General features: G+C 60.6%; 3 protein-coding genes across 7 annotated transcripts; 1 reads left to right on the forward strand and 2 right to left on the reverse strand.

Annotated features, from left to right (window-relative positions):
- Positions 1 to 5,176: 5,176 nt before the first annotated feature.
- On the reverse strand, positions 5,177 to 8,700 carry LOC131581677 (mitochondrial ubiquitin ligase activator of nfkb 1-A-like). 3 transcript variants are annotated; one of them, XM_058844208.1, is made up of 5 exons: positions 8,605 to 8,700; positions 7,991 to 8,128; positions 7,681 to 7,768; positions 7,483 to 7,603; positions 5,177 to 6,656 (listed from the first exon to the last, which is right to left on the reverse strand). In XM_058844208.1, the coding sequence occupies exons 1-5, from the start codon at positions 8,683 to 8,685 to the stop codon at positions 5,960 to 5,962; spliced, it is 1,125 nt and encodes a 374-aa protein (XP_058700191.1). In that variant the 5' UTR covers positions 8,686 to 8,700; the 3' UTR covers positions 5,177 to 5,959. The 3 variants fall into 3 exon arrangements, with proteins under 3 accessions (XP_058700191.1, XP_058700193.1, XP_058700192.1); XM_058844210.1 differs by having other exon boundaries at positions 8,571 to 8,665; XM_058844209.1 differs by lacking the exon at positions 8,605 to 8,700 and having other exon boundaries at positions 7,991 to 8,561.
- A 494-nt stretch (positions 8,701 to 9,194) lies between these two features.
- Positions 9,195 to 18,103, reverse strand: ECE2 (endothelin converting enzyme 2). Of its 3 annotated transcripts, XM_058844207.1 has the most exons (19): positions 17,343 to 18,103; positions 15,582 to 15,668; positions 15,056 to 15,200; positions 14,652 to 14,867; positions 14,452 to 14,576; positions 14,161 to 14,307; positions 14,019 to 14,084; positions 13,663 to 13,851; positions 13,161 to 13,303; positions 12,931 to 13,045; positions 12,565 to 12,675; positions 12,274 to 12,372; positions 12,109 to 12,186; positions 11,824 to 11,927; positions 11,439 to 11,549; positions 11,069 to 11,136; positions 10,243 to 10,433; positions 10,066 to 10,161; positions 9,195 to 9,942 (listed from the first exon to the last, which is right to left on the reverse strand). In XM_058844207.1, exons 1-19 carry the CDS (start codon positions 17,382 to 17,384, stop codon positions 9,766 to 9,768), a joined length of 2,310 nt encoding a protein of 769 aa, XP_058700190.1. In that variant the 5' UTR covers positions 17,385 to 18,103; the 3' UTR covers positions 9,195 to 9,765. The 3 variants fall into 3 exon arrangements, with proteins under 3 accessions (XP_058700190.1, XP_058700189.1, XP_058700188.1); XM_058844206.1 differs by having other exon boundaries at positions 14,452 to 14,867; XM_058844205.1 differs by having other exon boundaries at positions 10,066 to 10,433; positions 14,452 to 14,867.
- Positions 18,104 to 19,150: 1,047 nt separating this feature from the next.
- PSMD2 (proteasome 26S subunit ubiquitin receptor, non-ATPase 2) lies at positions 19,151 to 26,516 on the forward strand. The gene is made up of 21 exons (XM_058844200.1): positions 19,151 to 19,326; positions 20,075 to 20,131; positions 20,509 to 20,673; positions 20,921 to 21,042; positions 21,419 to 21,643; positions 21,747 to 21,905; positions 22,176 to 22,320; positions 22,510 to 22,570; positions 22,815 to 22,961; positions 23,132 to 23,238; positions 23,624 to 23,751; positions 23,830 to 23,917; positions 24,277 to 24,439; positions 24,535 to 24,636; positions 24,727 to 24,872; positions 25,091 to 25,174; positions 25,303 to 25,471; positions 25,561 to 25,655; positions 25,820 to 25,946; positions 26,034 to 26,152; positions 26,234 to 26,516. Exons 1-21 carry the CDS (start codon positions 19,192 to 19,194, stop codon positions 26,414 to 26,416), a joined length of 2,727 nt encoding a protein of 908 aa, XP_058700183.1. The 5' UTR covers positions 19,151 to 19,191; the 3' UTR covers positions 26,417 to 26,516.
- The last annotated feature ends 978 nt before the right edge of the window (positions 26,517 to 27,494 follow it).

Genomic DNA, 27,494 nt, shown 5'->3' on the forward strand with positions numbered 1-27,494 from the left:
CCCCCGCTTGGGATGGGGACCCTAGCACACCGCCGCCCTGGCCCTGCCCCGGCCCCAGAGCAGGGTGGTCCCCCCGGCACAGCCTTTCCGAGGTGGTCGCCTCGACTCGGGGGTGCCCCCAACCCCTGTGGAGAGGGGAACCCCTGTCACAGCCGGGTGGCATCGGGTCAGACAGCTGAGGACTACCAGACACAGCTGGGCCCTCCCCTGGCATGTAGAGGTGATGCCAAACAGACGCCCAACACCCTGCTCCAGTCCCCCAGCCCCCCACAGCCCAGAAAGCTCAATCCTCAGAGTTCCAGGCCAGCTCCCATCCTGGGTCTTCCTCAGCCCCTCACTTGTGTCTCTTGTCCAACACCCATCCAGGCGCCCACTCTTGTAGCCCCACTCAGCGCTGGGATTCCCCCCTGGAGCCACACCAGTCCTGCCTCAGCCCCTTCCAGCCCTCTTGGCCCCCCATGTGTGTGTGTGCTTGTACACATCCTCCCATTCCATATCTTTGCAGGAATGCAGGGGTGCACAGGTGTAATTCTGCAGGTGTCTGTAAGTGTGGCCACCTGGGGACTGTGTCCTGGGATGCCCCTTGTCCCACTGACCCTTCCCGGGGGGCTCTCTGTGGAAAAGGGGAATGGCTATCCCCTGTGGGGACCTGCAATGTAGCAGCAAGGGGTGATCCCAGCATCCCCCCCAGAGCCCCATTGGTATGTACACACCTCTACCCCAGACCCACCCTGGATCTTTCCTCCTACGTTGTTCACTGCCAGGGCAGTGATTGCATTAATTGGCATTGGTGGTACTGAGCAGCCTCACCCAGGAGCCCCCCTCAGGTCACCTGGGGCAGCTGGGGGGCTTTGTAAGCTCAGGATAAAGTTGGTGCTTCCTGAGTGAACTGTGGGTACAGCCATGACCCCTGGATCTTGGAATAATGGTGGCAGCAGCAGTGGCTATTTCTGGTTGGAGAGAACCATCCTGTCTTGGAGCAGTCCTGTTCCTGCTGTTCCCTTACAGCAGGTTCTGCTGCTCATGTGGGGGTCCTGGGTTGCAGCTGAGGCAGATCCCTGAATGAAAATGGCACTTCATTCATGCCAGGCCACAGCCTGATGAGAATATTTTGAGGGGGTGAGGGCAGGGTTTTCCAGATAGCCCTGTGGTCCATCTTCAGATAGCCCTGTGGTCCATCTTGCTATTCCAGCATCTTCATAGTCTGAGATGCTGTTGAAAGGTGCTGCAGAAGAGCATCAGCTGGGGTGGTCCATAAGGGCAGACAGGTTCTTCTATTTCGGGAAGGCTCAGCCATGCTTTTACCTTTGTGTCTCGATCTGCAGAATATTGGTCCCTGCTGTCCCCTACCGGAGCCAGGTTGGGGCAGTGGTACCTGTTCTCCTGGCAAAGCAATGCTTTAATTCATGCCTTTGCTGGGGAACCAGCTTGAACTTTTTCATGTGAAAGCCTCCGCTCCTGTGAAAAGTGCCTGGGAAAATAGGCAAGAGGCCCACGCTGAGATGTGGCCTGCTTTTCCCGTTGCTGAGCCCACGTGCCACTGCCCGTGGGCAGGGACAGGCAGACCGTGGCACAAGCAGGGCCGGGGGTGAGCGAGAAGAGGAGCAGATGGGCTGTGTGGGATGTGAGTGGCACCGGTGCAGCACTCCAGGAGGGTTTCCAGCCTGGCAGGCTGCTGGGGGGAGGCTGGAAAGGGGTCACCCTGGGAATGGCCCCACATACACCTGTATCTCTACAGTGCCTCACACCCAGGGGAGCTACGTGACTTAGCTATGGGGTGGGGGGAGCTCTCTGAGGCTGCCTGGGATTTGGGGTGTGGGAAGGACTGTCTGCCCATCCCAGGAAGGAGGAGGGCTGGATTTGTGCCAGCACAGCTGGGCTGTGGGTGGAACAGGGCAACGCTGTGGCTCTGGGCTCTGCATCTCCTTGGGACAGCTCTAGTGTCTGGTTCCCCAAAGGTGCTGCTTGTCACGCATCCCTGAGTAGCAGGGGAAGGTACCAAGGACATGAATGAGGGTGGGTTGGCAGTGGGGTGTATAAGAGACCCCCGTCATGCCCTGCCATTGCATGTAGCATCTCCCCTGGTGTGCCAGATGCGCACCCTCCTTCCCCTGGCTCTTATCCCACCTTCCTTATTCGTCTTTTAGCAGCCACGTAATCTCCTTTCTTGCTTCGTTTGCAGCCTTTTGTCCAACACAAAACCAACTGTACCGGAAAGAAGGGGCTGTGGGAGTGGGAAGTGAGTGGTTCTTCCTGCCCTGGCTCCTTAAGCCTGGGCAGCAGCCCCTGAGCTGGGACACCTTGGGGATGATGCAAGGGCTGGAGGCCAGCCATGCCCCCCCCCTCAGGATATGGAGCTGGGTAGGAGGCACAGCATCAGACTCCCCGCTGCAGTGGGGCTGGCAGTAGAGGTTGTGCTGCATTGCCCTTACTCAGGCAATGCTCTGGGAGCTCACCAGTCCCTGCCATGCCCTAGCTCCACACCTGGATACTGCCCCTGAGCCCTGTACCCTTGGTGGGAATTCGTGTGCCTATTCCAGGTGCTGTGATGGAGGTGAGTGCTTTTCCTGCAGTCACTGATGGTTCAAGTGGTTTTATGGTGGAAAATTACCTTGTGTGTGCACAAGTGGCTTGTGGTGGAGCACATCCTGCCCGTGCTCTGCAGGGATCCCGGGCAGCTGGAGCTGGGAACCACCAGGCACTCCCATCCAGTCCAATGCCTGGCAGGAATGGGGTCAGTAGCCTGGTAGGCAGTGACTGGATGTCATCAGCCACAGGACCCAGGGCTTTCTCTGCTGCATGTCTGGGAGGCAGTGCTATCACCTGGGGCTGGTGCCACAGGGCTGGGGACTGCCAAGGCATGCCAGGAGGCCAGTGCGGGTGCCTCCATCTGTGTTGCTTCCAGTGCTGCCAAGAAATGTGAAATGGCGCTTCTGTTTCACAGCAGTGGCAGCTACTGGGGGCCTCACTGAGCACCTGCTGTTGGCACTGATGCTCTCCCTGAGTCCCCATCCCAGCACGAGGGACTATGTCACTGGTAAGGCTGGGGATGTGCCCATCCCTGGCTGCTGCTGCTGGCTGTCAGTAGCCAAAGCCCAGGTGGGGATGCCGCTTTGTGTGCTGCCAGTGCAACAGTCCAGGTGTTTTGGGGGAGCAGAGACACACACTGGGCTGGGTGCAGGCAGTGGGGATGGCCTTGTGAGACAACGGTTGTGGTGAACACTGTCACCATAGTGCAGAGATGTTGGGGGACAGGTGTCCTGCTTGGCAGCTCTCCTGTGCGTGAGCCCAAGGCAAGTGTGTAAGAGTGGCATGTTTCTGCAGCTGCTGCTGTAGGAAGATGAGGCTGTCCCTGGAGGGAGCTCTCCCTGGGAAGAAAGACAGGTGTCATTACTGAGATGGGTTTGTCTGTCTCTGTGCACAGCCTGGCTTTGAGAAGGGGATGCCCCGTCAGGTTGAAGGAGGATGGCGGTGTCCCCATTCCTCACATGAGCTGCCTGGGACACAGCTGCGATCCTGGCATCTGAGCAGATGGAGCACCCCCAGCACATTGCCTGGGGCAGGGGCTTCGCGGAGGGTCCCTGCTGAGACCCAGAGGTGACAGGGGAAGAGCAGGAATGGGGGGAAGCCAACCCTGCCGGGCAAAGAGCCCTGCTGGGGTGTGAGGCTCCATCCTTGCCTGTCACCACATATCTGGTCACCATGACAACAGACAGGGAGGCAGGCGGAGCGGGCTGGCAGCCCTGGGGGGAGCGGTGGAGGCCATGGGCATGGGCTGGCACACAGGGGCGCCCTGTTGGTGAAAGGAGGCAGCTGTTAGGATGCGCAGCCTGTGTGATATGGAAGGAGGCTGGGCCGTGCTCAGCCAAGGCACTGTGAGCTCCCCACTGTCCTACTCCCAACCAAATACCCACGGGAGGTGCACAGCAGGCTTGTCTGGGGGTGCAGGCACTGCCGCATGGCCGGGCAGCCCCTGTGCCAGCCCCTGTGCCAGCCTATGCCGCGGGTTTGGCACGGCAAGCTCTGGCTGGTGGTGAGCTGAGCGGGTGAGTCATGCTGCTGCCCGGAGCCATGGCAGGCAGGACTGGCAGCTGGGTTTGCAGCCAGGCCAGTGCTGGGCTGGTGGCCTCCTGGGAGTGGCAGAGACCCTGGTGGGGCTAGAGTAAGGCTATGCCCCAGCACGGGGTGGGCGAGGGGGAGGCAGCCTCCCTCTGTGCTATCAGCACAAGGGATGTGTTCCCTGCCCTGGGCACCTCTGGGGCAAAGGGGAGTGGGGGGGTGCAGACCCCTCTCTAATCGTCCCATCCTTGGTTGTCTGCTGGGCCCTGGGGAACGAGGTGAGCAGTCTCCGGGAGCAGGGGCACCCCCCGCCCTCCCCGGCCCACGCGCCCACTCGCGCCAGCAGCTCTTGGCATGCAGGGAGTGTGTTCCTGGCAGCCCGGCCCTCTCCCATCTGGTATTTATCTCCTTCCCGAAATCCCTCCTGCTGCGGGGGGGATGCCCGATGCTGGGGGGGGTGAGGGGGGGGAATCTGGGCCCCACTGCTCACTCTGCAGCCCAGGGAAGAGGCTGGACTGAGAAAAACGGGGGTGGAGGATGAGAACTCACCCACACATCCTCACCCCAAAAATTCACATGGGTCCCAGGAGGCCTTACTGCTCCTCTGAGGCCTCCTGTCTTGTGTGTGTCCTGGGGGCAACCCTGCCAAGGTACCTTTGTCCCCAGCAAGCTCTCAGCCTGGAAGCAATTGTGGCCACTGACCTGGGGAGGTGACACATCATCCCCCTCCAATCCCAACACTGCTGTCTGGCTGACAGTGGCCTGCCAGCACTGCCCCCCACCCGCAAAGCCTGGGTGCCCCAAAGCTGCAGGAGCCAGGAGAGCCCATGGGTTGCCTGGGCAACTGCAGCCAGGCAGCGATGGGGAGCAGTCCAGGGGAGCAGTTGCCATGGAGACCTGAGGAGCACAATCACCTTGGCAACGGTCCTGTGTGTCCTGCCACCCCCCATCCAGGGCTGCATCTGGAGGAGATGCACCTGGGCTCCACTGTGAACCTGGGCCAGCTCCTTGGATGAGGAAGAAGGGGAGGCAGTGGTGCTCATCCCTCCAAGGGGAGAGCCTTGGCTCCCAGCACCCACCCAGCCCCCAGCTTAACGGCGCAAACGAAGAGGTGAGGTCAAGCTTGGCTCCTTGGCTTTATCACTCCACACACCACTGCAAGTCACTCCCACACCTGGTCTTGTATGGGAGGTGAGCAGGAAAGCTGGGTGCAGTGGGGCTGGACATGAGGGCAAGCTCTGTGGCACGCTAAAGCTGTTCTCCCTGCAGACAGTGACAGAGGGACATAGCCCCCCTCTTGGTGATAGAGCAGCTGGCAAAGGGACTGATCACTGCCAGCCCCTGGGTGTCCCCAGTGTCATCTGGCCAGTGGCTATAGGCACACAGTTTGGGGTGGCAGGACAAAGCTGGCACCAAGATATATCACTGCAGTGAGTCAGGGGGGGTCTGGGTCTCTGCCACTCCACTGTGCCTGCTGTGTCCCACCAGCCCTGGTCTTGCCCTCATAATCCTCCCCCTAAATCCACACACTGGAAAATAAACACAAGGGAGAAATCCTGAGTAGCTTTTGGGAGGTCATGGCTCAGAAAGAGACACAAGTCCAATAGCTGGCAGCCAAAGTAATGCCCCAGTGTGGGGTTGGGGTCTCAGCTCCTCAGCTCAGGAAGCACTGTGTAGATTTTCCCCAAGTCTTCATGTTTAGGGGGGTCCCTCTGGTAGACAAAGGGAGGATGAGGAAGATGTAACTCCCCCCCTTGCCAAAACAGATTGAAGGGCACATCAAAACCCCTCCCTCCCAAAAGGAATTGCACAGCTGCACATGAGAAGACAGCTGAGATCTCTGCAGGCTCCAGGCTTGGCCCAGTTCACACTGCCCCTTCCTGGGCACCCCCAGGTGTTCTCAGGCCTGGTAGAGGGGCACCACACGGTCAATGGGCCCCCGGCAGATGGGGCAGAGGCGGGTGGGCAAGGCTTGGAAGCAGCGGAAGCAGCAGCAGATGTGGCCGCAGCCCAGGAGGACGCACTCGCGGGGCCGTGACAGGCAGACCACGCAGGAATCCTCGGGCGCCCGGTCCCCGGCCTCCTCCCCGTCCAGCTCCTTGTCCTCCTGCTGCTGCTTGGGGCGGGAGCGGCGGTAGGCACGGCACAGGGCGTGCAGGAGGACGGCCAGCCCCGCTGCCGCGCACAGCAACGCTGCCCCCTTCCAGAGCCCGCTGGCCGACTCCAGCTCAGACAGCACCGTCTGCCAGTCCCCCAGGCACAGGAAAAACTCGCCTCCCTGGGTCGGCGGCTGGAGGTGCAGGGAGCCGTCGGGGTGCAGGGACAGCTCCCCGATGCCCGTCAGCCCAGCCCCCACTCGCAGCATCTCCTCTGTCTCCAGGATGCCCTTGGGCTTCTCCCCCATCAGGTACTGGCCCAGCAGGTCGCGGAAGCCGTGGGTTGGCTGCTGGAACCGCTCGTACACCATCTCCAGGGGCAGGCAGACAGCTTGGAGTGGGCTGTCCACACTCACCTGTGTCACTGCCTCAGGGCCTGGCGAGGCCAGCAGGAAGGGGACGGTGTAGATCTGCTCTGAGAGCACCCGCTCACTCTCACTCCTGCAAGTGGAGAGGATTGGATTGTGGAGAATCACAGAATCAGTTAGATTGACCTCTGAGATCATCATGTTCAACCTATAACTGAGTATCAGCCTGTCAACTAGACCATGGCACTAAATTCCATATCCAGTCTTTCCTTAAACACCTCCAAGGATGTCAACTCCATCACCTCCTGGTGGTGAAGCCTCCTGCTCCCTGGACAGCTCATTCCAATGTCTAATCATCCTCTAGGTGAAGAAGTTCTTCCTAACCTCTGCCAGGAAACCTCCCCTGGCACAGCTTGAGGCCATTTCCTCTTGTCTTGTCACTGGTTTCCTGGGAGAAGAGGCTGATCCCCACCTGGATCCAACTTCTTCTCAGGGGGCTGTAGAGAGCAATAAAGCCACCCCAGAGTCTTCTCCAGGTTAAACATTCCCAGCTCTCTCAGCTGCTCCTCATCAGACATGTGCTCCAGCCCTTCACCAGCTCTGCTGCCCTTCTCTGGACTTGCTCCAGTAGCTCAATGACCTTCCTGAGCTGAGGGACCCAGACCTGGACACAGGACTCGATGTGTGTGTGTGTGTGTGTGTGTGTGTGTGTGTGTGTGTGTGTGTGTGTGTGTGTGTGTGAGACTGGAGGTCATTTGAGGTGTGCTGAGTACAAGGGTATGATCAGTGCCCTGTTCCTGCTAGCCACAACACAGAGAAGCTCTGAGCTCTCGGTGCTGAGCTAAGTATAGGGACTAAAGCCTTTAACCAAGTTATTTTCTGCCTCATGTGGCCCCAAACAATGGGGGTCTGGACTCACTGCTGCAAGCCCCCTCCTACGGTCCCTTCCCATCACTCACCAGCTTCGGGCCAAGCTGTTCCAGATCAGCCGATGCTCCTTCAGCAGCAATTTCTGGATCACGCCCTGCAGCCCCTCATGGTAGTGGCTGGTCAGTGCAGCCTGGGCTGGCAGCACTATGCCTAAGGACAAGAGATGTGTCGCGGTCAAAACAGATCTCGGCCTTTGTCCCTTGTGCAGGGCCACAGGGTGTCCTTACCTTCCAGGGCAACATAAGGCAGGCACCTCCCCTCAGCAGCAGACACCAGGGCTGGCAAATCGTCATCGACCTGGAGCTTTGGGGCCTCCTGGAAGAGCATGGACTGAGTGTGAGCATAGGCAGCAAGTAGGGCAAGAATGGATCTGTGGAGATCTCTGGCAGGATGTGGCCTGCTTAGTTCTGTGTGTCATGAAGTCACCAGAGGACGAAGTAGGCTGCAGGCATCAGTGTGTGCACCCAAATCAAAGTGTGGAGGGGACAGTGAGGAAGGGACAGTGGGCAGGAAAGAGCATCTGAGAGACTGGGCTACCTGTATGCGTGCCACGACTCTGGCTTTCCTCCTGTACAGGTAGTAGAAGAGGCCAGAGAAGGCGAGGCTGGAGCCCAGACACAGCAGCTCTCCTGGAGTGATGGGCTTGTCCATGGTGCCAGGCTTGGGCGACAACGCCTGCAAGGTGAGCATGTTGTCTGGGGAATGAGGCCTTGTCACCCTTGTCACCCCTGACAGGGACAGCCCACTACCCCTCCCTCTGAAGGCAGGGGTGTCCCTGGATCCCTGTCCCCAAGGCGGCGCTGTCTCATTGCCCCTGACCCCAAGGCAGGGATACTCCTCCGCCCCTGTCCTCACGCTCTGCCGCTCCACGGCTCCAGTGGGGGTAGTTCACCTCCAGCACCCACAGGTGCCCGGCACCCGACTCGACCCTGCATCCCAGGCCCAGCCGAGGCCCAGTCTCGCACCGGGGGTCGGGCGGAGGCCCAACACCCGTGACCCAACCCGGAGCCTGGCCTAGACTCCCACCCAGATCCGGCCCCCCGATCTGTCCCGGCCCAGCCCCAGGCTCGGTCCCGGCCTGGCCCCGCCGCCGCGCCCGGCCCCGACGCCCCCGTACCCCTGAGGCGCCCAAGCCCTGGCCCTGGCCCTACCGCGCTTCCTGCTGGGAAATGTAGTCCAGCCCTCGCGGTGAGGCGGCGGGCCTGCCGTGACCGAACTACCCCTCCCAGCATCCCTCACGCTGAACTACAGCTCCTGTCATGCCCTGCGTCGTCCGAGGCAGAACCACAACTCCCAGCAGCTTTTGCGAGCGCCGCTGTCCGTGGCCGAGGAGTCCCGCGGGGTCCCGGTACCGGGGATTTCGGGATACCCCGGGGTGGGGCTGGGGCCGCGCTGTGCGGGGCGAGACCGGCCGGGGCGGGCCCCGGAAGCTCGGAGTGGAGTCTCGGATCCTTGGGCTGGCTGGGATCACCCGCGCTGAAGGCAGCGGGAACCCCGGGCTGAGCTTTACCGAGGACTCCCGTGGCTCTGACTCGTCCCCACCACCGTTGCTGTGTTCCTCCCCACACCTCTGCTTCCCTCATTCAGGGAATTGCCCATCCAGACATCTCATTCCCCGCTCCCCTCCCTCGGGATGTCTCACCTCCCACGCTTCCCCAGCCTTGGAGTCACTCCCCCGCAGCGGCCCAGATCCCACCTCTCCCCCCGCCCCGACACCGCCAAGGACCCGGAGCTGCTGGAGTAAGTGGAAACTGCTTTTAATTGTTAAATAAACTCGGCGACAGCCACCCACAGCTGAAGGCACCAGAGTCCCCGCTGTCGTCCGCTGGTCCCAGCAGAGGTGGATGGGGAAGCCAAGCAGGAGTGGGAGGGGACAAGGGAAGCGCGGAGCCGGGGGCCCCCAGCCTCCATCTCCGGCAGGTTGGGGGGCGGGAGCAGGGGGATGTGGGGATCTTGGCTCTGGTGCTTTCCCTGGGACCCCTTTGACCTGCCCGCCTGAGGGGCGGACGCAGCGCAGGGGACACTGAGCTGTGCCCGACTCAAGCACATCAGGGTTTAGGGGGCAGAGCTGCGTTTTGGGGGTGCTACAGCCTCTCTGCCGGCCGTGTCCAGCCCCAAGCTGTGGATGGGGCTGCGGTGGGTGCCTGGTGTGGGGCCGTGTGTGGCGGGGAGGGTGCAGAGGTGGGGTGTGCAGTGTGAGCACAGGAGGGGGACTGCTCTCTGCCCGTGGCCAGCTCTGGCAGCCACTGAGGTCTGGGGAGCTGGGGCACAGCAGAGCATCATCCCCTCTGTCCCCAGCACCCTCCCCGTCCCTACCACACCTCACAGTGCTTGCCGGGGTTCATGGGGGAGCCCAGGGGGCAGCCGAAGTGTTCGACAAAGTCCCGGGAATTGCTGAGGGTGCCGATGACACGATACTTGTCGGGGCTGTGGGGGTCGGTCACCAGCCCTTCATGGGAGCTCTCAGGCGTCCGGACGGAGCACCACACCTGAGGAACAGCAGCAGCCTCAGGGATGCGGACAGAGCACTCCCCGGTGCGGGATGGGGAGCTGCGGGGTGTCTCCGAGGAGCCAGGGAGGGACGGCATGTCCATCATCTCACTCCACCCTACCTGCGCAAAGCCCACGAAGAAGAGCTGGTGGTTGGTGAGCCCCAGGGCTGGCAGGCGCTTCTCCTCCCCGTTCTTCTGCAGCCACGACTTGTAAGCCTGCGGGAGAGCTGGGCTGAAGCTCCGGGAAGGGACAGACAGGCCTGGGGGTCCGTGTCCCCTCGGGATGGTGGCACTCACATTGTAGGCTGCCTTGAGCCCGCCGTTGTCAGCGATGTTCTCGCCCAGTGTCTGCCGCCCATTGACCTTCTCACTGTGGACGGTGTAGCGGCCGTACTGCTCTGTCATGCACGCCGTCCGGTTCTTGAAGGCCTCCAGGGAGGAGTTCTGCCACCATGGCCGCAGGTTTCCCTCTTTGTCGTACTCCCGTCCTGCAGGACAACCGAACCGTGGGTTGGGGTGGGACCAGAGGAAGCCGTCCCCCTGCAGCCCCTCTGCTGCAGGGGTTCCCAAAGCAAAATGGGGAATGGGCACCAGGGATGCCTGGGGGACCTGGCTCCTTGGGTCCATGCCCAGGGGGGAAGTTGTCTCCCAGGCCCTGCTGTGGGCAGGCTCTGCCTGGGGCTCAGCCATTCACTTGGGACCCCAGGCATCCCCCAATGCATTCTCCCTATCCCAGCCCAGATCTGTGACCCCAAATTCCCTCTTTGACCCCATGTCGGCTGTGGGGCTGTGGTGAAGGTGCAAAGCAGAGTGGGTGCGAGAGGGACCTGTCCCACACCCTGGGAGGATGAGAAGGGGGCTGGGGCTGCAGACACTGTGTCCTCACCAAGCGGATGGAGCGAAAGCTGCACAGAGAAGCCGGGGGGAGGTATCGGCAGGTGCCACCTGGGGAGACAGGACGATAGAAGGGGGTGGCCAGGGGGGCACGAGCACACATGATGCAATGGATGGCAAAGCGGGACCCCTGTGCACCCAGGGCACCTCTTCTCCATGCCAAGGGCAGGGGCTGGGGGGGACAGGAAGGTGACAGGGGTTGGGGCCAGCACTGCCTGTAGGCTCTCACCTTGGTCATCAAATGCATGGGTTAGCTCGTGTCCCATCACAACGCCAATGCCACCAAAATTAAGGGCTCTGTGGGGTCATGGGAAAGAACCAGGTAAGTACAGTATGTGTTAATGATGCTGTTGCAGCCCACCCCATCTCTGTCTGGACACCCAGTGAAACTGCTCCAGCTGGGATCCAGCTGGGAATCACTATTGTTGGGGATACTGGTGGCCCTAAGGGGACTCAGGTTGTCTTGACTGCAGGATGTAAAGCCTTGAGGGACACTTGAGCCATTCAGGGCTTTTATCTGTGAATGGGGAGGTGCTCTGTGGCATGTTGGCCCTGATCCAACCCATGCCTGCAGGAGGTTCCCCCCATGCCAGACTCACTTGGGGTGGTTGCGGGCGTAGAAGGGAGCCTGGAGGATCCCGGCAGGAAAGACGATCCCGTTCTTGGTGGGCAGGTAATAGGCATTGACAGTCTGTGGGGTCATGCTCCACCTGGGGCAGGGAGGTGGGACAGGAGACAGGCAGGGGTGTGTCCCTTTCACCCCAGCACCAGCACCCTCCTGTGCCATTGCCCACCACAGGGCCCTGCCCAAGGCTGACACTTTTGCCACCATCCTGTTACCAAGGACCTTACCTGGGGATTAGCTACAGCTACCACAGGTGACCTGTGCTACCCCATGAGGGTGACCTCCTCCCCACTGAACCAGTGCCATCCAGGCACCCAGGATCACATCCTCCCCCCCGAACCCCTGAGCCCACCCCTTACTGGTCACGGTTGGGGGGTTTCCGGAGCTGGTCAGCCATCACTTTGGCAGAGAAGTTGTAGAAGTTGAGCATGTTTTGGAAGAAGGAGTCTTCAGAGACCTCGTACTGGTGAGGAAGAGGAGGGATGAGGAGGGGTCCACTGGGGTGGTTCTCCACACCCTGGCCAGGATGAACTCAGTACTGGGGTGGCTTTGCATAACTTCCCAAATATGGACATTGCTTTACCAAGGGGCCCCCCAGAGCTTGGCATGACCAAGCCTCTCCCCACAAGTGGGGTGTTCCCTACCCCATCATAGACATCGTCCAGCTCCTTGTTGTCCAGAATGAAGTCAGGGAAGCCAATCATGTCGTAGATGGCATCCGCCTGCACGGGGAGAGGCCCAAGCAGTGAGATGGGGGAGCTTTTATGGATAGGGTGAGGTTTCCCATCCACTTCCCTCCCTGGGGTCACCTTCTCCTTTGCAGCCTGCCTGGTCCTTTCATCCATCCAGTCCAGCTGGTCCAGGGACACCTCAAAGGCTGCACGGATCTCGCTGATCATCTCCTCAGCCTGGAGAGGGGAAAGAATGAAGGCCCCCTACCCCCCACAATGCCTCGGTGGGGACAGGGTAGACAGGGTACAACCTCCCCAGGGTTGGGGGTCCCATTTCCCAGCTCTCTGTCGTCCAGCCCTGGGGACTGGGTGGAATCGGGATTCCCGCCGCTGGTGATGGGGAGGGGATGGGGACAGAAGTATTCTCACAATGGCCTTGCTGTCCCGGTCAAAGGTGGCTTTGACGAAGAGGGAGCCCAGCGCAAAGCCCAGGGTGTCATCCGTGTTGGAGATGCAGGTTTGCCAGCGGGGCGTGCAGGACTGTAGGAGTGAGATGAGGATCTGTGAGACCTTCAGCTCCCTCCTCTGCTCCCCTGCCTTCACGCAGCCTGGCTCTGCCTCCTCATCAGAGGGGAGATACACAGCAGCAGTAAAACCCGCATCCCAAAAGATAATCCCTAGGTTCCCGCTGAAGCATCCAGGTGTTAGGATCCCAAGGGCATCTGAAGGACAGAGGAAGTCCTGGCTGCTTCCAGGCTGAGGGCAGAAGGGTCTGATCCCAGGGCCCTCCATTACCTTCCTGGTGCCATAGAGTGTCTCCAGCAGCCTCTCCTGGGCTGTCTCGAAGCGCTGGTCCAGACTGGAGGCCGTCTTCTGCACCAGGTTCCAGATCAGATAGTTGTTCAGGATGCTGCAGGGACAGAGAGATGCTGCAGCTGACCATGGTCCATGACTTCAAGACACTGATGAGCCCAGAATGTTTCCCTGCCATGGGGGCCACAGCCAGGGATATGAAGGAGCCTCACCTCCTGTCAGTGTCATTGATGAGGTCAGAGACCTGCTGGAGGTAGGTGTCCCCATACACCACCACAGGCTCTGTGTCTGCCAGATCCAGTGGGGCCAAGGCGTAGGACAGGTAATCCAGCCAGTCAATGGCAGGGGCCAGAAGCTGGAGGGGATACAGGAATGTGGCACCAGGGGCTTGGCATAGCTCTGCTGCATCCTACTCAACATGGAGGGGCGCTCCTGGGTCAGGAACTGTGTTTTCTGAGAAGGACCCAAAGTCCCTCACCACTCCAGATCCTTCTCTGCACCCCTCCTGCTGCTCTTAATGCTGCAGGACAAGGAGGGGACCCCTGGACCCCACAATACGAGGTGGCAGCTTCCCCCAAATGGTAACAACTGGGGATGAGCACTACTCTTCAACACCCAGTGCACGTCCCACAGCAGATGGGGCTGCCCAGGGTGTGCCAGAATGAAGACACCCCTTGGTGCTGCCCCAGAAGGTCTGCTCTGGGCCGTGCCTACCTGCAGCTCAGCAATGCTCATCTTGTGGTAGATCTTCTCATCGTCCCGCCGCTCAGCCTGGGGCACAGTGATGTTGGCCAGCTGGGTTTCAAAGTCCAGCACCTGCTGCATCTGGAGGCGGGTGGGCTCTGGGGTGCCCCCCAGCAGTGTGCCCAGCTCCACCATGTAGTCCAGGTACGCTGCCAGAACCTGTGGAACCCCAAGCCCTGCCTCAGTGCCAACCACAGCTCATCTCACCTCCCTGGGGTGGGCACCCAACAGGCAGTATGGAGAGGCCAAATGTGTCCCAGTGCTGCTCGCACCCTGTGGCTTTCCCATGATTGCTGTTGGCAGCATGCCCCAGCACCCAGCCTCACCCTCTCGTTGGCAGTCTTATTCAGATAGTAATCCCGGGATGGGAGGAAAAGCCCTGATTGGTCCACCTGGGGGGAGAGAGAGGCAGTATAGACATTCTGGTGTCCCCTGGTGTCTACCAACCCTGGGGGCCAAGGTGCCAACCTGGATGATGTTGCTGTTGGAACTCTTGGAGTCTGCACCCACATACACCGTGAAGAAGGGGGTTGCCCGGTATGTGCCTGACACGCTCTTGAGTACCTCCATGAAGCTGGTTTGGTTCCAGGAGCCAGTGATGTTCCATCCCCCAATCTGCCAGCAGACAGACTCGGCACCTCAAGGAGGGATGGGGTGCATCCCCGAGGTCTCCTCCCTCCCCAGTTAAGTGAAGAGCTAAGCAGGAGGTGTGCTGGGCTGAGCCCTGATGGCTCGGCTCACCTGTGGGTGTCTGCCCACCTTGTCGATGAGCTCCATAAGGGGCTGGGAGCCCAGCTCCTCTATCCTCTGCTCCTTGAGGCAGGACAGGTAGTACCGCTGTGTCTTCCGCTCTGCCTCACTGCTGGAGTTGAAGGTGGCGTTTTCTGTGGGAGGCTGTGGGTCAGCCCAAGTGACACAGGGGTCACCCCCTCCAGTGTCTGTGACTCCTTGGTGCCCACCTAGGAGATGCTTCATGATGGCCTGATTCTGGTCCCAGATGCTGTTGAAGGTGCTCCACTTGGAGCGGCCGTTGGGCAGTGGGTTCCTCTTAATCCAGCCCCCGCACGAGTACTGGTAGAAGTCCTGGCATGGGTCCACCTCTGTATCCAGGGCCTCCAGGATCTTGCTGGCCACCCGGACACAGGCATCCGTCAGGCACGTGCTGTGAGAGGGATCTGGCAGGGAAGGCATGCCTGGGGCTGGGCGAGTGTACTGGGGGAAACTGAGGCACGGAGCGGGGCCAAGCCCTGTCTGTACCCCAGGATGGGCAGAGCACCTGGAGAAGGTACCCTGGGCTGACCCATCACTCCTCATCCCCCTGTGTCCTCCCGGGTGTGGGGACACCATTGCCAACTCTCCCTACCTCTGCGGTACTGAATGGCCAGAGTGACGACGGCGACGCTGAGCAGCAGGGCCAGGGAGACGGCGACAGCGCAGAGCACCAGCTCCAGCTGGCTGCGTGAGGCCAGGCGGCTCAGCAGCGTCCCCGGCCCCTTCCGAAATCCCACCTGGGCAGGAGCAGGACCTGCCATCGCACCATGGGGGGCCGAACATCACTGCCCCCCCCTTCCCTCCCCGCCACTCCCCAGTGCCTGGCGTGGCTGCACGAAGAGATGGGGACCAGGGCATCCCTCCCCACCAGCCCTGGCAAGCCGGTGCTGGGTACTGGCAGCCCCCCCACTTCAAGCCACAAGGAAGGACGATCGTCCAGGCACACTCTGTGCTGCATTTTGGCTGACTCCCAGCACATCCCTGGGGACAGCCAGGTCTGGCTTGGCTCCCAACCCTGCTCCCACTGCCCACTTGGTTGCAGGCAGGCCCCAGAGGGTGAGGACGGGGGCTAGAGAGGATGGAGAGGGGAAGGATGGAGGAGCCGGGGCAGACCTCACCTCCACGCTGTCAGGAGAGGCGCTGCCATCCCCTGCTGGCTCCGGCCCCTCCTCATCCTGCAGCGTGGCACGCTTATAGTTGGGCATCTGCTAAGGGAGGGAGCGGGCTGGGACAGGGGCGGGGGGGTAGCTGTTCCCCGCCCTGCCACACCCTCTGGCTCTTTGGGCAGGGCCTGCTCAGCGAGTACACAGTGGGGCTGAGGCAGCTCCTGACTCCCCTCAGAGTGCCTGGGCCTCCCCAGAGGTTGTCCCCAGCCCTGTGTGGCCCTGGAGAGGACGAGGAGAGCTGCTATGAGGGGCTTGGGGGCCGTCACCGGAGCATCTCTCTGCATAGCCATGGCATCAGCCCTGCCGACAGGTGACACATCGCCACGGAGACATGGTCCCCGTCACCAAGCAACGGTTTCCTAGTACTGCTGTCTCACCCCTCCTCCCCTGACTGGAACTTTCCATGCAGATGTGCACCGGTGTGAAACATCTGGAAATGCTTCTAGTCCCATCCTGTCTCCGGGGGTGACCAGGATGCAGGACAAAGTGTGCAAGGGGAGAAGGGGCACTGCAATGTGTGTCAGCCGCAGGGCAGGGTCCCTTACTCCTGCCCTCGCAAGGCAGCTTGCACAGATCCAGCCATGAGGGCTGCTGAGTACTCAGCCAAGAGGGAGGTGGTGGAGTTGAGCCAGCAGCATTGGAGCGGGGGGGATAAGCTAGAAGAAGATGCTGGGGGTTTTGGTGGAAGAGAATCAGCAATGCCACTGGTTGTGACCTATCCTTAGGCTTCAGAGTTAACAACACATGGGTGGGCTGCAGCTCACCCTCTATTCTGTGCTGCAGACTAAAGTGAATGCCCCGGGCTACCTGCAGGGCTGGTGTCATGGGCCAGGAAGGAGCTGGGGTGGGATGGATGATGAGCAGGGGGGAAAGCAAAGAGAGTGCCTCATGCCCAGTTCTGCCCACTGCCACACTGCTGGGGTGGGGAGGGGACATTGCCAAGGTCTACAGCAAGAGGGTGGGATTGGCAGGAGTTTGCAGGAGCCCCCCACCAAGTCAGGCTCCTGGAAGATGCTGGCATTAGGAAGGATTGCTCAGCATACTGTAGGAGCTTGGCCAGCCTGGCCCCCCCCACCACCTCAGCTCCCCTCAAAATGCTCCCTTCCCCTCCTGGGTGGTCCTCATCCTGGGCAATAGCCAGCACCCCCTCTCCAGCATCTTCTGTGGCATCCTCAAGGCAGGAGTCTATTTCTGGGGCTCCTCCTACCCCCTCTGTAGGGCTGAGATCCGTGGGGACAGGGCCCCTTGCCCCCGTCAGAGGTGCTGTCTTGGGGGTCACCCTATGAGCAGCATTACAGTACATTCATGCCTCGGTGGAGTGGGGTTTGTGGGGCCCTGTCTGAGCCACCCCAGCTCCCTCTGTGCAACCCGAGGCAGGGATTTGGAGGGGGTCCTTCTTCCTCCACCGTGGGGGACACGGAGGCTAGAGGGGGGGGTCCTCTAGTCACCTCAGTTCCTTTAGCCCCTGCACCACGCAACCCCTGCATCCCATAGGCTCTCGCCGTCCCCCTAATCCACCAGTCACCCCCGCCCTCCCTCCTCCCTCCTGTTCCCGAAGCCCCCGCAGCCCATCCAGCTCCTCGAGTTCTCCATCCCCCAGGCTCTCCTGTGCCCCGACCCCCTCCTGTCCCCCTCGCCGAGCCCCTCGCTGGTGCCCCCCGTCCCCCCTCCTCTTGCCCCCCACCCTGCGGCGCCGCTGCACCGGGCACTCACGGCGTGTCCAAGCTCCTGTAGGGCCACGTTCATCCTGGCCATCCCGGGCCGCCTCCCGCCTAGCTCCGCTCCCCGCCCGGGCCGCGCCGGGCCCCCGCCGCCGCCGCAGCGCCGCCTGCCTCCGCCGCCGCCATGGCCCGCACCGGGCGCCGCGCTGCCGCCAAGACCGGCACCGGGGCTGGGCAGGGATGGGGCCGGGTGGAGATGGGGCCGCGCCGGAGGGATGGAGCCGCAGGGGCTGAGACCGGCGGCGCGCGGACCGCAGGGACCGGGCGGGGGCGACGGGGGCCGGCGGCCCGGGAGGGGCTGGAGCAGGGACCCCGGTGCCCAGCCCGGTCGCACCGCTCAGCTCCACTCGGCCTGGCCCCCCCACCAAGGTGACCGCCCTGCGCACGGGAGGAGTAACGCACCGGCACCCGCACTGGTGTCTGCACCGGCACCGCCGCTTGCACCTCCGGAGAGCCGCAAAGGCGCCGAGACAGTGAACCGCAAAGGCACCCGCAGTCTCCCTCACCGACACCGGCCCTCGGACCGGCACTCACACCGGCTCGGGCAGCAGAACTCGGGCTCACACCCGGCTGGCCGCAAGGCGCGCCGGCATACGCACGCAGGGACACAAGGACCGGCTCCTGTCTTCAGCGCTCGGGCGGGCGCACCAGCGCCGCACGGTACCGTCACTGGCAGCGCGTAGGAATGGTGCAGAGCCGCAGCGCCCTGTCCGGTACCCGGGGACACCCCCCAGTGCAGCCTCCCGCGCAGGTGGATGCACACACGTACACTGACACCTCATCCCCGGTACCTAAAGGACGGCATCCCGATGTCACCCTTAGGCCCATAGCACACGCACCCAGGGGCGCGCAGCCATGGTCAGAGCCTTGGCGGTACGCGGGGAGAAGGCCGTGGCTGTGCAGAACTTCACACCTTGCCTTGATAGTTCCCAGTCCTGTGTAACCACCTGTCCAGGACAGGGCGTCACCGCAGGTCACCCGCTCGGTGCCCGGCGTGCTGCTGCGCAGGGGGTGAAAGTTCCCCCCGGGGTCCCTGGGACAGGGTGAGGCAGCGCCACCAGCCCAAACTGTGGAGCCAGGGACACAGTGGGTACGTGTGAGCAGGAGGGGTGCGTGTGAACACAGGTGGAGGAGCACCAGGGTGCCCACGGGTGTCTGTGACATGTGGGGGCCACAATGCTGCCAGCAATGCTACTTCACTTGCCCAGCTCGGGTGGCAGCGTTGACCGTGCCAGGGTGGTGGAGCCTCGGGTCTCCAGCTGCCAGTGCCACTGCCGGTGTCAGCGTCAGTGCCGGTGCCCCTGTCAATGTCCGTGTCAATGTCAGTACTGGTTTCACTGACAGTATCGGTACCGGTTTCAGTGTCAGTATCGGTGCCCGTGTCAATGTCAGTACTGGTTTGAGTGTCGACGCCGGTGTCAGTGTCGGTACCGGTGTCGGTATCGCTGTCAGTGTTGATGCCGGTGTCAGTGTCGATGCCGGTGTCAGTGTCGGTACCGGTGTCAGTGTCGATGCCATTGTCAGTGTCGGTACCGGTGCCAGTGTCGGTACCGGTGTCAGTGTCGATGCCATTGTCAGTGTCGGTACCGGTGCCAGTGTCGGTACCGGTGTCAGTGTCGATGCCATTGTCAGTGTCGGTACCGGTGCCAGTGTCGGTACCGGTGTCAGAGTCGATGCCATTGCCAGTGTCGATGCCGGTGTCAGTGTCGGTGTCGGTACCGGTGTCAGTGCCGGTACCGATGTCCCCGCACGTGGGGCCGTCCGCCCCTGGCCCCGCCCCCGGCGCGCGGCGGTGCCGTCACGGCGTTGCGCAGGCGCGGCGGAAGCACGGCCGGGCGAACATGGACGCGGGCGGTGGCGGCGGGCAGAGCCGGGTGCAAGGCGGCCCTGGGGCGGGCGGCGACGAGAAGCCCACGCCGCCTTGGGGCCGAGACCGCCGGGACCCGCCGGCCGGGCCCGAGAAGGAGCAGGAGCTGGTGAGTGCCGCCGCGCCGCGGGCCGCAGCTGAGTCACGGCCCGTTCGGGCCCGCGTCATCGGCGGGGCAGGACAGGACGTCATCCCGCGTCACGGGGTTGGCCGGCATCCCTGCGGGAACGGGACGTCATCCCACGTCACGGGGACAGCCAGCATCCCTCCGGGGACTCCCTCCGGCGGGGGCGCGTGACGGCAGCGGCGCGAGGGGTTCCCTTCGGCGGGGCGCCGGGACGTCATGGGGTGCCCGCCTGACGGAATTGAGGGCTCCCGTTTCTGGACGGGGGGCTCGGCGGCCTCAGGGCACTGTTGGTGAGGGAAGCTGCGGTGTAACCAGGGGGTGTGTGTGACAGTGGGCACTGTGGAGGGATCCCCGCTTTGCTCAGCATGGGGGTGATTTTGGCTCTGCGGGTCCCAGTTCCCTGGGTGACACAGCCTGTTGCTGAAGAGGCTGCTGTGAGTGGAGTGTCCCCCCTTTGGGCTGTGACCTGACGCGCCCCGCTCCGTGGGGTTGTTTACTGCACGGAGTAATGGGGGAGGTGCATCTCACACCCCAGGAATGGGTGGTTTCTTTGGGAGGGTGTCCTCAGTAATGTGAGCATTGCTCCATCCTAGCAGCACTGGGGCAAGATAGTGCCCTAAGCAATGAGTGCATCACTTTGTCCTGGTACCCCTGCAGCCCTGCCTCTGTTACAGTGAGACTTACTGTGCTCTGCACCCTTAACTCTGCTTTCTCTTGTGCATTTTGGCAGTCTGAGGAGGACAAGCAGCTGCAGGATGAGCTGGAGATGCTGGTGGAACGCCTGGGGGTAAGTCTGTTCTCTGCCCCTCAGCAAGGAGTCCTAGCTGGGATTCAGCTCAGTCTGTCCCATGCTTACGGCTGTTCCTAGTGCAGTGGAGATGGGGGAATTTTACCTTGAGTGGGATGGGGCCCCTGCTTGTTTGCTGTGATCTGTCCCGTAGCCTTGCTTCTTGTCTGACCTGTGTCCAAGGGACCTCTGTGTCCCTGGTGTGAGAGAGGCTTTCTGTCCTGCTGTTCCCTCCTTCTCCAGCTCTTGCGCTGAAGGAGGCAGCCCAGGGTGGGGGACTGTTCGGTTAAGAGCCATGACTCTGCTTGGGAAGGGCTAGTGAGGTGGTGCCTCAGAAACCAGCCCCTTGCTCCCTGACAAACAGCTTCCCTCTGCAGGAGAAAGACACATCACTCTACCGCCCTGCCCTGGAGGAGCTGCGGAGGCAGATCCGCTCTTCCACCACCTCCATGACCTCCGTTCCCAAGCCCCTCAAGTTTCTACGGCCCCATTATGGCAAGCTGAAGGAGATCTATGAGAACATGGCTCCGGGAGAGAATAAGGTAGAAACTCTTGGCCCCACCATCCCACGTGACTGAGGGGACAGTGCTGGGGCACGCCATTGCAGAGCCCTCTGGACCCTGGGATCTAACAGCAGTCTCTGTGACTTGCTTCAGAGGATTATAACTTGTCAGGACAGTACGTTTGCCACCTGTGGTGGTTTGCATGCACAGGGAGGGTGTTGTGTCCCTGGCTGCCCCTGGTTCCCTGTGCCTGGTCTGTGTTTGGAGCTCCGCACTCTTTCTGCAGCGCTTTGCAGCAGACATCATTTCTGTCCTGGCCATGACCATGAGTGGGGAGCGTGAGTGTCTGAAGTACCGGCTGGTGGGCTCCCAAGAGGAGCTGGCATCTTGGGGGCATGAATACGTCAGGTAAGCCTGAGTGGGACCAGAGCTTGGGGAAGGATAAGGGTTCAGGGGAATTTCATGGAGTGCTTTAGCCCTGGCCTGTCTGGGATCTGTCTTGACTAGCTGGTCATGTGTTTAGCTGCCCCTGTCACACCTGCATATGTGTCACTTCATGCTCTAATCATGGTGGTTTTCTAGCTGCAGGAGTCTTGCTTCTGTGGCCTCTGAAATCTCTGGTCTTAACCCTGGTCCTCATCTGGGCTTGTGCCCCATAAGCTCTGCAGAATGCAGAGCCTCCATAAACAGCACACAGCCCTGGCTAACTGGGAGCAGCTGCTCCCCATTCTCATGGCTCAGTGAAACTGGTTTTTGTAGTGTTGATATCCCTTTGTTCCTGCAGGCACTTGGCAGGAGAGGTGGCCAAGGAGTGGCAGGAAATTGATGAAGCTGACAAGGCTCAGAGGGACACACTCCTCACCCTGGTCAAGGAGATTGTCCCCTACAACATGGCCCACAATGCAGAGCATGAGGCCTGTGACCTGCTCATGGAGATAGAGCAGATGGACATGCTGGAGAAGTACATTGATGACAATGCCTACTCCAAAGTGTGCCTCTACCTGACCAGGTGAGGGGGCTTGGCAGGTCGAGCTGCTGGACGGGGCCTGATCCCTGTTGGGTCAAGATTGCCTGATCTGGTTGTCACCCTCATGTCTGTCTCCTCCTTAAAGCTGTGTAAGCTATGTCCCGGAGCCTGAGAACTCGGCTCTCTTGCGCTGTGCCCTGGGCATCTTCCGCAAATTCAATCGCTACCCTGAAGCCCTGCGCCTGGCTCTGATGCTCAATGATGTGGAGCTGGTGGAGGACATCTTCACTTCCTGCAAAGATGTGTAAGCAGAGATGTTCCCTGCCCTCTGCAGCCTTTGCTCATCCTGATGAGGCAAGGCTCCCCATCTGGGTAGAGATAGGTTGGATCTGCCGCTGTGAGAGGTGTCTGGGGGTTTGGACTGAGACTCTTGTCCCTGAAATGAGGATGGGCAGGAGTGGGTCATGTCTGTATGTCTTGGGCAGGGCAGGTTGGCTCACTGCTTGGTGAACTTGTGTTTGTGCTGGGGCTTGCTGGGTTCTGGGTACTCAGGAAACCCCTCCCCTCTGTACAGAGTTGTCCAGAAGCAGATGGCCTTTATGCTGGGCCGCCATGGAGTCTTCCTGGAGCTGAATGAGGATGTGGAGGAGTACGAGGACTTAACAGAGATCATGTCCAATGTCCAGCTCAACAGCAATTTCCTGGCTTTAGCCAGAGAGGTGAGTGTCCCAGCTGGGAAAAGCAGCCTGGGCTACCTCCAGCTGTGGCTGCCCTGGCTGCCAGGCTCTGTGGCAAGATTTGTGGAGAAATCCATCATCCCTATGATCTGGGACAGATACCTCCTGGAGAGGTTGCCATTTTAGGATGTGCTGGCCAGGAGGTAACCCCCTTATCCCTTGTCTTTGCAGCTGGACATCATGGAGCCTAAAGTGCCAGACGATATTTACAAAACCCATCTGGAAAATAACCGTAAGGGCTTGTGTTGTGGCTTTTATCATCCCTATGTGTGTGGAGTTCTTGAGGCTGCCAGGCATCTCTGGGCCTGTGTGGTCAGATGTGTATCTGAGGTGGGCAGATAGCCTGCCCGTGGTCTCTGACCTGTGGATTTGGGCTTTGCCTTCCTGCTGGTGATGGGAAAGGTACTCATTCCCATATGGTGGAGGGCTGGCAGGGCTTCTCTTGCTGCTTTCCTCACCCTGTTGTTGTTCCACAGGGTTTGGGGGAAGTGGTTCCCAAGTGGATTCAGCCCGGATGAATTTGGCCTCCTCCTTTGTGAACGGCTTTGTGAATGCTGCTTTTGGACAGGACAAGCTGCTGACAGATGATGGCAATAAATGGTTGTACAAGAACAAGGACCATGGTGAGTTAGCCGGCTAGGCAGGGCTGGAGGTGCCTCTAGGCTTGGGGTTACCACCCTGTCCCTTTTGGGGTAAGGGTGGCTGAGCTGGCCTATGTCCCTGGCTACCAAAAGCCCAAGGCAGGGGACATCAGTTCAGGCCTGATGCAGGCCTTTCTTCCCTGGAACCGCAGGGATGCTGAGTGCTGCAGCCTCACTGGGCACAATCCTACTGTGGGACGTGGATGGGGGACTCACGCAGATTGACAAGTACCTGTACTCCTCAGAGGATTACATCAAGGTCAGTGACTTACATCAAGGTCCTTGCTCTCTGTCTGTGTGGGGCAGTGAGCCCAATGTGCAGCTGGCTGGAGAATGGCACTTGCTTTGGTCCCCTGTGCAGCTCACCTCCTACACAGAGAAGGATGTCCTGTGTCCCAGGCTTTTGAGCAGCTCACAGCAAGGTGTGGATCTCTTGGTGACTGCCTGAAGCACTTTAGGGGCTCCCCTCATCACAGAGCTATGAGCTTTGGATTGCTCAGCTTGATCCAGAGTGGCGTTGCCCACTTTGTACCAACTTGCCCATTCTGGGGAGGGGATGTGATGTGTGAGGTGACATCAGTCACTGGCTGGCAGGGGGCTTTGTGTGATGGTGTGTAGTGTGTGATGGTGCTTCTTTCTTGCAGTCTGGAGCCCTCCTGGCCTGTGGCATCGTCAACTCAGGGGTGAAAAATGAGTGTGACCCTGCCCTGGCCCTCCTGTCTGACTATGTCCTCCACAACAGCAACACCATGAGGATTGGAGCCATTTTTGGGTAAGGATGTGGCCCCAGCCTCCCGTGCTGCACAGGGTGGTGCAACTCCTCCCTCACACCCCTCTGGTCTCTCTGCAGGCTGGGACTGGCATATGCGGGCTCCAACCGCGAGGATGTCCTGACTTTGCTGCTACCTGTGATGGGAGATTCCAAGTCCAGCATGGAGGTAGGTGGGGTTTGCCTGTGATTCCTACTTCCCTATCCAGTGCCCTGCAGCTCCTGGGAATATAGACACTATTCTGTAGCCAGCTTGAGCTCCAAGAGCAAGGCTACATGTCCCTGCTCAGCACTGTGCTGTGCCAGAAGAGCATGACCCTATTTTCCTTATCTGAGCTGCTGCCACAGTGGGATTGCAGCAGATTTAGGAGGGTAGGAAACCATCAGGTCTCCCAGTACCCCAGATTTCCATAGGAGGTGGAGACCAAAGACACCTAGTGCTGTAGGCCAGCTTACTTTGTGCTGTCTCTGTTGTCTTGGATTAGGGTGGATACCTGTGTATGACATGGCTCCTTCCCCTATTACTAGGTGGCTGGTGTGACTGCCCTGGCCTGTGGAATGATATCAGTGGGCTCCTGCAATGGCGATGTCACCTCGACTATCCTCCAGACCATCATGGAGAAATCAGAGACAGAACTGAAGGACACGTATGCCCGGTGGTTGCCACTTGGCCTGGGCTTGAACCACTTGGGTAAGGCTGGACAGTGCCAGTGGCTCATGGGTTGGGGAACGAGGTGGGAGCATCCCTCCACCGCTGTCCTTTAATCACTATGCTTTCCTTGACAGGGAAGGGAGAGGCAATTGAGGCTATCTTGGCAGCACTGGAAGTAGTGTCGGAGCCATTCCGCAGCTTCGCCAACACGCTGGTGGATATCTGTGCTTATGCGGGTGAGTTGGGCTGGTTGAGGTGGGGGAGGCAGGAGCAGGTCCAGAGCTCTCTGCCTGCTTGCTGATCCTGGCCCTCCACTTTCTCCCCAGGCTCAGGGAATGTCTTGAAGGTGCAACAGCTCCTGCACATCTGCAGTGAGCACTTTGACTCCAAGGAGAAAGAGGAGGACAAGGACAAAAAGGACAAGAAAGAGAAGGAGAAGAAAGAAAGCTCAGCTGACATGGGTGCTCACCAGGTAGGGAAATGCGGGCTGGGATCTGTGTTCCTGGAGCAGGAACTGGCTGTGGAGGGGTCCCTAAGGCCCTTGTGGTGTGAGAGCTGAAGGAAAACAGTTCCTTACAGGATCCCCTGCTCACCCTGTCCCCCTAGGCTTGGGGTGGGCACAGAGGCTTAGGAAGTTGTACGTTGGGCTGGGTGCTCCCTGCCTGGCACTCAGTGCCTGTGTCCCTGCAGGGTGTAGCGGTGTTGGGGATCGCACTCATTGCCATGGGTGAGGAGATTGGTGCGGAGATGGGCCTGCGCACATTCGGCCACCTGGTGAGTGACACTGGGAGACAGCACAGAGCTGGGAGGGGACCTCAGAGTAGAAACTGCATGTTGCCTCACATTTCAGTAGACCTTGCTGTGCTTGGTGACCTGGGTCTAACACCTGCCTCTCTGTGCAGCTGCGGTACGGGGAGCCCACCCTCCGCCGTGCTGTGCCCCTGGCCCTGGCTCTTATCTCAGTCTCCAATCCCCGGCTGAACATCCTCGATACTCTCAGCAAGTTCTCCCATGATGCTGACCCTGAGGTCTCCTACAACTCCATCTTTGCCATGGGCATGGTGGGCAGTGGTAAGCCTGGGGACAGCCTGGTTTGGGGTTTGTTTGGGGGGAGGGTGGGAGCCTTGCACACTACTCTGCCTGCACCTCCTTGTCCCCAGGTACCAACAACGCCCGGCTGGCAGCAATGCTGCGGCAGCTGGCCCAGTACCACGCCAAGGACCCCAACAACCTCTTCATGGTGCGGTTGGCCCAGGTGATGATACTGTGCTCACTGCTTGTGTGTGGAAGGGGAGGTTTGGGGTCCCTGCCCTGGATGTAGGAGGAGAGTGGTGTCCTGGGGATGTCACCCTCCTGAGGGAGGGCTGGGAGTCCCAGGTTACCCCATCACTCTTTCATGTGCTTTCTCTGCCACACCAGGGCCTGACTCATCTGGGCAAGGGGACACTCACCCTGTGCCCATACCACAGTGATCGCCAGCTCATGAGCCAGGTGGCTGTGGCTGGGCTGCTGACCGTCCTCGTGTCCTTCCTGGATGTGCGCAACAGTGAGTAGTGTGGGCTCTGTTCCCCCAGCCCTCTCTGCCCTGCAGCGTGGGCATTGCTCAGCCCCTTTACTTCTGTCTCCCCTTCAGTTATCCTGGGCAAGTCCCACTACGTTCTCTATGGCCTTGTTGCTGCCATGCAGCCCCGCATGCTGGTCACCTTTGATGAGGAGCTGCGGCCTCTGCCTGTGTCGGTTCGGGTAGGACAGGTAAGGGGCAGCCAGGGCTGGGTAGGGGATGTGCTGATGTCCCTCTGTGTCCCTGTCATTGACCTCGCTCTTCTCTCACAGGCTGTGGATGTGGTGGGCCAGGCAGGCAAGCCCAAAACCATCACTGGCTTCCAGACTCACACAACACCAGTGCTGCTGGCACATGGAGAGCGGGCAGAGCTGGCCACAGAGGAGCACGTGCCTGTGACGCCCATCCTGGAGGGATTTGTTATCCTACGCAAGAATCCCAACTACGATGTTTGAGCCAAGGGGAAGCTTGGGGGGTGGGTAGGTGGTGTGGGAGGGGAGGGAAGTTTGTTTTTGTTACTGGGAGTCAAGGAAATAAACTATGCGGGGACTAGTGCTGCCATCCTCTCCGTGGGCTGGGCTCTCATCCTTTTGGGTGTGCCAGTAGCCCATGGAGGCTATGCACAGTGCAGACCCCAAGGTGCAGGGCATGAACACAAGAGTTGTGGGGCGCCATGGGTACTCCTAAACTTCAGCATCCAGTTGTGCCCTGTGTGTGCGCCTGGCACAGCCACATGTGCTCAGAGTGTGCAACTCCCCTTAAGCCCAGCATGGCCTGTCCCTGGCTGGGACTGCCCTCCTGGGGGATCTTGGCTGGCAGCTCTGAGCTTTCAACTGCTGTTCCAGATGTGCCGGGCTCTGCCATCATTTGGTGCTGCTCCAGAGCTGACATTGAGGTTAAAAGCGGTCAGGGACAGGGAATGGAAGCCACATGGAAAGTATTTTTAGTGAAGAGGAAAGCCCTGCCCTGTTTCCAAAACAGTGTCTGGGCCCTGCTGTCTTCCAGCTGGTTGGACAGGGAAGGTTGTGTCTGGGTGGAAGTGGGGTGCTGATTCACAAGAGGAGTGGGATGGATGCAGGGTGGGGGAAAAGTGCTGCATCCTGCAGGGTACAGGGTGGGGACCATGTCCCCTGTGGGTGTGGCATGCTGGGTGGGTTGAGGGCAGGTGCAGTTCCTGGTCGGGAGCGGGGTGGATGCTGGATGGATGGAAGTCACACGTGAGAGCAGACCCAGGGTGGATGCTGGTCCCGGGAAGGTGCTGGTGCAGGAGGGTGCGGCCACGGATGTGGCCAAGGCTGGACGGAGCACGGGCGGGTGCACGCCGGGGCAGCGTCAAGTTCTGGCTGGGGGGAAGGTCCTGGGTGAGACCGGGTCCCGGTGGTGCCACGCGCCGAATGGTCGCGGGTGGCGCTGGTGTCGGTCTCTGGGTGGCTGTGGGACCCAGGTGGTATCAGGCCCAGGGTGAGTGTGCGTCCCGAACGGTGCCGGTGCGCCCACTCACCTCGTGACTGTGCACGGGATGCGCGGCGGCGG

The sequence above is a fragment of the Poecile atricapillus genome, chromosome 8 (assembly GCF_030490865.1).
Source record: "Poecile atricapillus isolate bPoeAtr1 chromosome 8, bPoeAtr1.hap1, whole genome shotgun sequence".
NCBI lineage: Eukaryota > Metazoa > Chordata > Aves > Passeriformes > Paridae > Poecile > Poecile atricapillus.